The sequence below is a fragment of the Xenia sp. Carnegie-2017 genome, unplaced genomic scaffold (genome assembly GCF_021976095.1).
Source record: "Xenia sp. Carnegie-2017 unplaced genomic scaffold, XeniaSp_v1 HiC_scaffold_47, whole genome shotgun sequence".
In the NCBI taxonomy this organism is placed as follows: Eukaryota; Metazoa; Cnidaria; class Anthozoa; order Malacalcyonacea; family Xeniidae; genus Xenia; species Xenia sp. Carnegie-2017.
In genome coordinates this window covers 333,680-343,174 of record NW_025813512.1, presented here as the reverse complement: position 1 = coordinate 343,174, position 9,495 = coordinate 333,680, and the positions used below count along the sequence as shown (strand labels likewise).

The window sequence follows — 9,495 nt, the reverse complement described above, 5'->3', positions numbered from 1 at the left end:
CGATAATAAAGTAAGAATAATTAATGAATTTTTAATTAATGTGAAAAGGTAATTTTTGAATTTCAAACATCAGTTGACGGAGTTGACATACTATAGATCTGCCCTGGCAACCACCTGGACAAGACTCGGGGAAGCATCTGAAATCTCCATCATTTCACAATTGTATTCACAAACCTCAAAATTTCATGATATAAGCAAGTGACCTCTAAATCATACAAATTCGATATGATGGATTTCTCTCTTGCAAGAAGACCGGGGGAAAGTTAAAGGGAAGTTGGCAGGTTAGCAAAATAGCTAGTTACTATGTTGCAAATAAGTATTGCAGGTAAAGTGTTAATGAGCGTATTGGAGATACAGGATAACAGATGCAACAACGTAGAGCTTGTTCTTTTGGTAGCAATGTTTTTATCCACAGACGTCTTGTAGGTTTCACTATCCGTTTTAAGAGTGCTACACTCCAAAACTATATGCCTAGCAATAGCATTTATAATAGCGCTGCCAATTTCCTCCTCCTGGAATGACTTTAAAAAATTGTGAAGCTTTCTCACGAAAAATTATCATGCTTGCAACTCCAGGAGATAATAGGATTAACAAATTTTTACCAAAGACATTGTTAAGATTCTCCAAAGAGCCGGTTGTGGCATCAGTTTTTTCTTGACTCACGATTTGAAATTTTAAATGACGCTTTATGTGGGTAAGTAAAGTATACGATGAAACACATGACTTATCACGTTATATTTGAATGTAATGATTCACTTCAAGCTCTTTTTTTAACTATTCATGCAATATTTATCAACATAACAGGCAAGAGTATTGTACATATACCGATCTCTCGCTCTTTTTCATGCGTGACACTCCCTGCATATTTGCCTTCATTGTATTTTCCAAAGTTATAGAAGTATTACCAATATCGCAAATTACAAAGATATAAGGAATAAGCGACTCAAACATGAAGTTTGCTATAAAGTGAATAAAACAGGATTGTTAACATACATACCATATTCCCGTTTTTGTGTGGCATGTTCATACAGTCGATTTTGCATCTCTTAGTTTTACCAATGTAAAGTTTGTTACAACCAGGGCAAGTAATTTGATATATGACATTAAAACCAGAGAAGGGTGAGATTTTGTCTTTGTTTGAAGTAAAAAAGCGACTTTTTTGATGTCAAAAGTAATATATTTAACTGTTTTGATGAGACATTTACTAATTTTTCTAAGACAATTATGAATAATTTTTGTTCTGTGTAAACCTTCATAAGGTAATTTTTCCAAATTTTGGGTTCATTTTTGTTGATGGTTGAAGTTTGTGAGAAATCATTCAATCAACTAGTGAGATTGTATTTGTGTTTAAGTTTATTAATAATTGAATTTCTGACAGAATTAGGATAGCCATTCCACAACATAAATGTTTTAATGTTTTTAAAGGGGTTATCAAGACAGTATTTAGTGCTACAAATTTTAGAGGTGCGATCAAAAAGCAATCAAAGCGAAACTTGAGAACTGGTTGTATTGTTCTACGTGTGTGTCTACTACATTGATAAAACTATGAGATGCCTTAAAACTTGACTTCACGAACATGCCACACCATATGACCTTGTACCAACAACAAAATAATTTACTTGAACGAAACTTAAACACAAAAGAAACTTTTACTAATGGAAACCCTCTTTATTAAATCACACCAACCGGAACTTAATAATGTAGTTAAAGCCAGCATAGAACTTTCACCATTTGATTTCATAGCCTCAATATCACCTAATCCCTCCAATCAGATTCCATTTCCGTTTAAATGAAATGACATACATATAAGTAGAGCATCATTTGATGATAAATCTGTAAAAAATTTGAAATATAACTATTCAAGTAACAATTTGTCTAGTTCCATTCTCAAATATTGAGTTAAACATGAACTATTCATTCGGAGTATGCTTTGTTTTGTAATATATTTCTACCTCATTCTTCTAAACACTACAAAATTGTGCAAATTCTCCTCACTCTTAAATTTAAACTTACATGGTCTCCCTAATAAAATGGAATATTTTATGTCTGTATTCTTTTAAACATAACAACAAAATGAATTTTCCCTTATAGAGACTCTGTAAATTTAAGTTTAAAATAGTTAAGGGAATGCTCAAGATGTTTTATTGCTTAGACGATTATATAAATATGCCAAAAATCAATATCAATATGCCTTACAACCAAGGTTGTATTTGCCGAAAACTGGCATATTTGTATTTCTATGTTTTTCTAGGCGATACAACACACCTTGAGCATTCCCTTCGCTATTTTAAGCTTAAAACCCGCCGGGCTTAAACTTACAGTGTACCTCTATGTCAACATTCTTACAACCATGGTTATGAATGCCGAAAACTGGCATATTTATAATGGTATTTTCTTCTAATTAATATACGTTAACAATCTCTTCACTATTTTAAACTTAAACTTCCAGTGTCTTTCTAATTCTACATTTTTACGACCATGGTTATAATTGCCAAAACTGGCATATTTATATTATATTTTTCTGAGCAATACAGCACCTTGAGCATTCCCTTCACTATATTAAACCTAAACTTACAGTGTCAAAAACAAAATTGAAGCTAGACAAAATTGAGCAACTAACCGAAAAATTTGCCAAAGATTTGGAAAATTATTTCAAAAAAAACACTAGGCATGTTCAAACAGAGCGATCTGAACGACATGTTGAACTATGTAAGGACAGAACCCAAGCCTCCAAAACAAATGAAATGGAATAATGGGTTGTTCAAACACAACAAGCATGCTTTCCTGAACTTGTCCGAAGGGCAATATTATGATGGCAACATAAAAATGAATGACATAAACATAAATGTTTTCAGCTCACAAACAGAATCAGACATTTTCATCATACTGTCGTCTTTGATGGAGTTGCACCCACAAAAACAGGATAAAAAATACTAAGAACGTTTGGATTAAGCTAAACAAATGTACACAGTTGTGAAGAGCAATGAAACAAGAATTGCAGGGCTGATGACATTAATGACTGGGGAGATACCATCAGTTGGCCAATTTAACAAAGTAAAAGAATTATTGATGGCCAACGATCTTATGCTAGCCCCTCTGGAGCTGCATGTGGGTGACAGAGAGCAAAAAAGCTTCATCACTTTTGTGAAGATGACGCACAGGGATAAATTTATAAAACCGACACCAAACTATTAAATGCCCAACAATGATGCCGACTTTTACCAAATGACAAAAGATACAAGTAATGTGGCCAAAGCTATTAAACAAACATCGATTCGATGTATCCGTGGTCGGATTTTTTTACAGCTGCTGTGATTGAGGCTAGCAAAAGACCAAATGACAACACATATCAGATATACAAAGCCCTAATGAAGGTGATAGATCCAATGAACTCGAACCGCTATACAACGTTGCAATCACTAATGTTTTCCAAAGGATTCATAAACAACGAGAGTAAAAACATTGGGACAAAAACAGCTGACCAAAAAACGAACCTCACTAGGTCTATACTTGGTTCAATACACCCCATTTTGAAGTTGAAATACAACGATTTTAATGAGCCTTGCAAATTGGAGAGGGTGCTGGCATACATATATATTCATGATGATGGATTGTGGAATAGATTAAGCAACGGTTGCTTCAAGTTGCTTGGGTTATGCATAAGTGCAAAGTTAGTGACACTGGAAATAAAAGAAGGCGTTAATTATCAAAACTTTACTCCAAACAATACCTTGTTAAAAACAACACAACAAGGAGAATTCACAACCAATCAAAACCTCAAAATGTGGATAGAAACTTTAGACAACGCATTGAGGCCTAAAGTTGGGAAAGAAGTCATGAATTTGGTCAAAAGGAAAAACGGCATACTAAAAGAATTGGTAGGGTCCGCAACAACGACAACAAAAGTTTGGCCTAGGATTTGGATGAAATGTTCCTTGCTCTGGTTATGTTGACCAAAGTCAATCATAAAGAGAATTTGTATGAATCTTTTCGTTGTTTTCGCCGCTACAAACCAAGGCACATATATATAAAGTTATACAGGTTATATGAGAAACATCAATATGGCAAAACATTTTGAAACAATAAAGAACAAATCAGGCTCGGGAAGAGCTGTTAACGCGTTTTATCTTGATATAGACGCCATGCAAGGCGAGTTGGTCCAAGAAGACCCCAAAAATGTGGTCTCTGCAAACTTCTATGCATCAAAGTGGTTCAGCGAGAATGAATATGTGCAAAATACGGTAACTTTGTTCTAAACAGCTGGGGCTAAAGAAGACTTAAAACTGTGTTGAACTATATTCTTAGACCAAACAGAGTACAAAAAAAAGCCCTTATGTCGATTAGAACAAAGGAATATTACATCTGTTGTTGTCATCATTTGATTCGATACATAATAATATATAAACTTGTTGTTTAATGTGTTGGTGAAACGATGTCCAAAAGTATGATAAACGAATACAACCCTTTTGAACACATTGGTAGTACACATTTCAACAAAATAAGGACCATGTTGCCAGAATTTGTGATCGATAGGTCTGTGAAGCTTTTGTTGTCTGTTTGCATGAAACCAGTTTCTGCAGGACAAAAAAATTCTACCATTACCATTCTGTATTCACCTGGTGGTGTTTCAAGGATACATAGGCAAAACATCCTGACTGAGTATAACAAACTAAAACACACAATCAACGTGTTCTTTTCCGAATTGGAAATAAAACTACACTTTTCTACAAGTGACATCATGAAGAGTGAATACCAAAATTTGCAAATTTATGGCGACAAGTTGATTGACAAAGTAAATGTGCTCGCAATTCTGAGTTTGATGAGTCCAAAGGCACTTTTTGGATGTCGAAAAACGAACTGTCAGGTCAGCAACGATGTAAGAAGTGATAACATGGATTGGTATTTATTCAACTAATATGATAAACAAGTGCAAAGTCCATAGTAGCAAATTTAGGAGAAACGATACCAACCACTTGCTCTTTGCAAAATACTTTGTTTGATGAATAAGGGTGAAACACCATACAAAAACAATTTGAATGGCAATTTTGGTATGATCGCTATAGGATACCAACTTTTAAGCAAGATGAAAGAAAATTATTTTGACAAAAACATGAAGATGTCAAAGGACGTTCAGCAGAGTAGTTATGCAAAAGCTTCAGTCCACAAGTTTCAAGATCTAAATCCAAACTTCAAAGAATTATATGTTTTTGTTCAGTCGATTGGAGGGGCAGTCGAGGACTTTTTGCAAACAACACTAATGGATTTGGCTTTTGCCCATGCACTGAGCTTTGACTTAGGGTTTCCACGTTTCCTTGTTTTGATTGTATTCACAGAAGAAAAAATTCTCTCTACATCAACATTGTAGAATGAATTATCTTTGTCGCGAATCTCTAAACTAGTGTATGTTCATAGTAAAATACCTTGTCCTTTATAACTGATAAGTTCATAAAAAGTTTTTAATTTTTAGTAAAAGTTCATGAAATGTTCAAAAAATTCTTTTTGTTCACAAAAATTCAAAATAAAAATCAAAAGTTCATAAATCTATGAACTTTGTTCACAATCTGGCAACACTGCGTTGGAACTTCAAACATATATAATATAATGTTCAGCTATTGGACTGATGCAAAGATCAACATGACAGATTTGGCAATACCAATGTTTAATTGCCAATGCTTTATATATAGCTTTGACCTCTGGCACCACCAAAAGTGGAATAACATTGTTGCTGCCATCAGCAACAACGTTTCTTTATTACATTTGAAACCAACAGAAACACGATGATTGGCAAAGTAAACATTTACAGCAAAACACAAGCCCAATATGCAAACCCCAAAAGAATTTGGGTTTTCTTGAAAAACAACAAAAAAGTAGAGCAGCCATACAATTATAGGAACTATATGCTCAATAATTCATGATTTTACCCCATTCTGGATTTGGCCCCAATGAGCTCGATAATAGGCAAGGATTTAATAACAACTTCAACAATTAGCTTAGTTAGGGGCCGTTTATGGTCTCGGGTACTAGGGTTACCCTACTGCCCGAGACAAAGTTGTCTAGCGTTTACATGAGAGATTGCACGCTCTCTTTTTAACTCGTTCCCAGTTCACTCTACACTCAACAAAATCCAAGATGGATAACGCAGAAATTGTATTTTCTATATGCCCCATAATTTTGAATATAGTGTTGGTTCTTTCCATGTTAGACGCATGTATTACATTGCTTACTGTGCACCAGCAAATGCAGCAAGATATTCTCCTGTGCTTGGGCACAGCTAAGGAAAATCCTCATGTTTTGCAAGCAAAACGAAAAATTACAAGTCGACGAGGAAGATTTCGTTCATGCTGGCAGAAGCCCGGTAGGACAGAGCGATGGTGGAGTAATCTCTGGCTCGGTGAACTTGATCTCCAGGAGTGGAACTTGAATCTTCGCATGAGCAAAGACGATTTCATGAAATTGGTTCAAGAACTCGAACCTTTTATTAAACCAAATTTTGCAAGTCCTAATTGGACAGCAGTTTCAGTCGAAAAAAAAGTAGCATTAACTTTACATTTTCTTAAAGATACTGGCTCTATTCGAATGACTGCAAACTCCTTTGGAGTTGCTACACCAACTGTCTCCAAAACTGTCAACGAAGTCTGTCGAGCAATCAGCAAATATCTTGGTCCCAAGTACATCAAGTTACCACAATCTTCTGAAGAAATGAGAGAATTGATCATAAGGTTTGAATCAAAGCATGGTTTCCCTCAAGCCTTTGGATGCATAGACGGCACCCACATTGCTATCCAACAACCATTAGAGAACTCTCACGATTATTTTTCTTACAAGATGAAATATACCTTGAACATCCAAGCAGTTTGTGACTATAGAGGGTTATTCCTTGACGTGGACTGCCGATGGCCAGGGAGTGTGCACGATGCTAAAGTTTTTAAATTAAATGAAGAAATGATCTTCGCACTTTGTTGGACAATTTAAGCAATCGTCTCAGGACCTGAAAAAATCAGGTGACTCAACGGGATTCAAACCCATGACCTCTGCGAAAGTTTTTAGAAACTCTAAAATAAACAAAATGCTGAGAGAAAACAAGTTGCCTAGCGTTTATCGGAATTTAGTTCCAGGCCACGACAAGGTATCATCTCTGCTTCTTGCGGACCCAGCTTATCCATTACTGCCATATTGCATGACTGAGTTTGAATGTTGCAAGAGTAATGAAGAAGTCATTTTTTAACAATCTGTTGAGATCCTCAAGGAATCAGATTGAGTGTGCCTTTGGACGATTGAAAGCTAGATGGCAAAAACTTAACACTGTACTAAACCTGAAGAATGAAAATGTTCCTTATATGATATATGCATGTTTTGTTTTACATAACTTTTGTCAATTACACGGAATTCACGACGATGATGATGGTGTTTTGAAGCAAATTAAATATGATAGGGAAGTACAACCAGATATTCAGCAAGACTTGATTTTCTCTTGTAATACTGCTGAAGGAACATCTACCAGAAAGACAATAGTTGCTTTTCTAAAGGAACACACTGAACTCAATTTTTACTTGAGTTTTAATAGTGAATAAAGCTACCAAAAGTATCTGTTTTTAATTTCTCTGATTTGATACCTGTACAAGTCAGCCAAAATCACATTACATAACAATCATAAGTAGTAACTGAAGTTTTGTTTCTGTGCATAAACAATACAATAAATTTATAAACTAGTCCTCATATAGCTATTAAACAAAATAATAATCTTCCCAGCTAACATATAAGTTACTGCAACTAATGCAATGTTTCATGAGTTTCACTTGAATAAGAGAAAGATGTGTTTGGGGTGGAAAATGACAATGGTTGATTAAAATCATATGGAAAACATGAGGAATAATTTCTTCTAGGTTGGGAGAAGCTATTTGCAATAGACAACATTGCTTGGGTCATTCCTTGTGTCATTTCTTTCAAAGTAGAAGACATGTTTTCAATTGCAGGAGCTGTTGTTTTAGATGATTCCTTAAAACATTCAAGCATTTCTCTTCTCATTTCTGTGTCTTCCTTTGCGGCGTCCATCAGCTTCTGGTGTCGTTGTGCTGCTGATAATCTCTTCTCTAGATTTTTACGCTTATTGTCTATTAGCCGTGGCACATTTGAAGATGATAGATCAATTTTTCTTTTTTGTGCAAAAGCACAAGAAAATGTAGAGCCAATATTTTCTGCATATAAACTATCCAACTCTGATTCACTGTTTTCTACATCTGCATCTAATGTACTCAAAGGTGTTTCAGGGCGAGAGCAATCTATTTACAAAAAATAAGTAACCACATAAGAAAGGAGCACTACATTAGATTAGACTCTTGCACAAAAGAATGACTGGTTTTTATTGAAAGTTATACCTACCACAGAAGATCAAATTTCTGTATTTTGTGACGACAACTGAACAGAATCTTGTAGCAGAATATTTAAAATTGTTTATTATTTATTACCTGACTGTTCTTTCCCAGAATAATTGATACTTTGTGTATCCACTCCAAAAGATAGAGAATCTGTAGAAGGAGAGCCACTCCAGATTATAGCAAGTTTGTCAAAATATTCCAAAACGATTTTCCCACTACCACTTCTACGGCCGCTAGTAATTGCTTTCGAGTAGTCTTGTCTAATACTTTTTATTTTCTCTTTTATACGGTAACCAACTTTAATTTGGTTTAAAACCAACTTTAAGGTAACCAACTTTAATTTGTTTTAAATCCAAATCATGGCCTGCCTTATACTGATCGTATTCGTCTTTTGTCATTTCTTTGACAGGTTTTTCGGGTTCACACGCTTGTTGGGGACCAAAATCTTCTTGATATGATTTGGCAAGAATTTTCCTCACTTCCTCGTACAGACGTACTTTGTTGGCATTGAAGTCAATTGAGTTAAATTCGGACATATTTTTATATTCTTGCAATGCACTTATTAATGCATCAATCATTTGGGGAGACCAAGACCATTTTTTTGACTTCTTACTTGAAGAAGCTTTGCTTGCACTTGCTCCGTTATTCCAGTTGCTCGTATTCGCCGCCATCTTGCTGCAATGTTTACATTACTTTGCGCATGCGTTATCCAAAACTTGTCCCTGGTGCCAGGGCCAAAGTGTTTATATGACAGAAACTTGTCGCGTCAAGTAGGGTTACCCTCTTTCCTAAACAGCGTAACCCTACTCCTAGGGTTACCCTGTGCGAAAGAATTTCTCATGTAAACGCTCGCTGCTAATCTAGTATAAAATTATAATAACTAAGCCCTCCCAGGGTGTCTCGGGCAGTAGGGTAACCCTAGTACCCGAGACCATATAAACGGCCCCTAAATGCGCTTTTTGGTTTTATAAAAAGAAAAAACATCCAGAGACAACAACAAAAAAATGAACGACAAAGAAGCTTTTTCTGTGTTAAATTAGTCTTGGATTCAAGAATAAACAAACCATTTTTTTTCATCCTATACAACACAGTACACTAAAATGGCCGATGCTTGGGTGAC

At 35.3% G+C, this 9,495-nt stretch overlaps 1 protein-coding gene across 1 annotated transcript; it reads right to left on the bottom strand.

The window, feature by feature from the left end:
• Positions 1-7,767: 7,767 nt before the first annotated feature.
• Positions 7,768-9,046, bottom strand: LOC124456380. The gene is made up of 3 exons (XM_047006840.1): positions 8,707-9,046; positions 8,466-8,654; positions 7,768-8,279 (listed from the first exon to the last, which is right to left on the bottom strand). The coding sequence occupies exons 1-3, from the start codon at positions 9,044-9,046 to the stop codon at positions 7,771-7,773; spliced, it is 1,038 nt and encodes a 345-aa protein (XP_046862796.1). The 3' UTR covers positions 7,768-7,770.
• Between the last annotated feature and the right edge of the window lie 449 nt (positions 9,047-9,495).

What these genes read in the sequence shown, in the direction of transcription:
- LOC124456380 (XM_047006840.1), bottom strand. Translation starts at nt 9,046, where the DNA reads ATGGCGGCGAATACGAGCAACTGGAATAACGGAGCAAGTGCAAGCAAA. An exon ending in TTTAAAACAAATTAAAGTTG is followed by an intron (nt 8,655 to 8,706) that starts GTTACCTTAAAG and finishes ACCGTATAAAAG; the next exon opens with AGAAAATAAAAAGTATTAGA. An exon ending in TTCTGGGAAAGAACAGTCAG is followed by an intron (nt 8,280 to 8,465) that starts GTAATAAATAAT and finishes TTTTGTAAATAG; the next exon opens with ATTGCTCTCGCCCTGAAACA.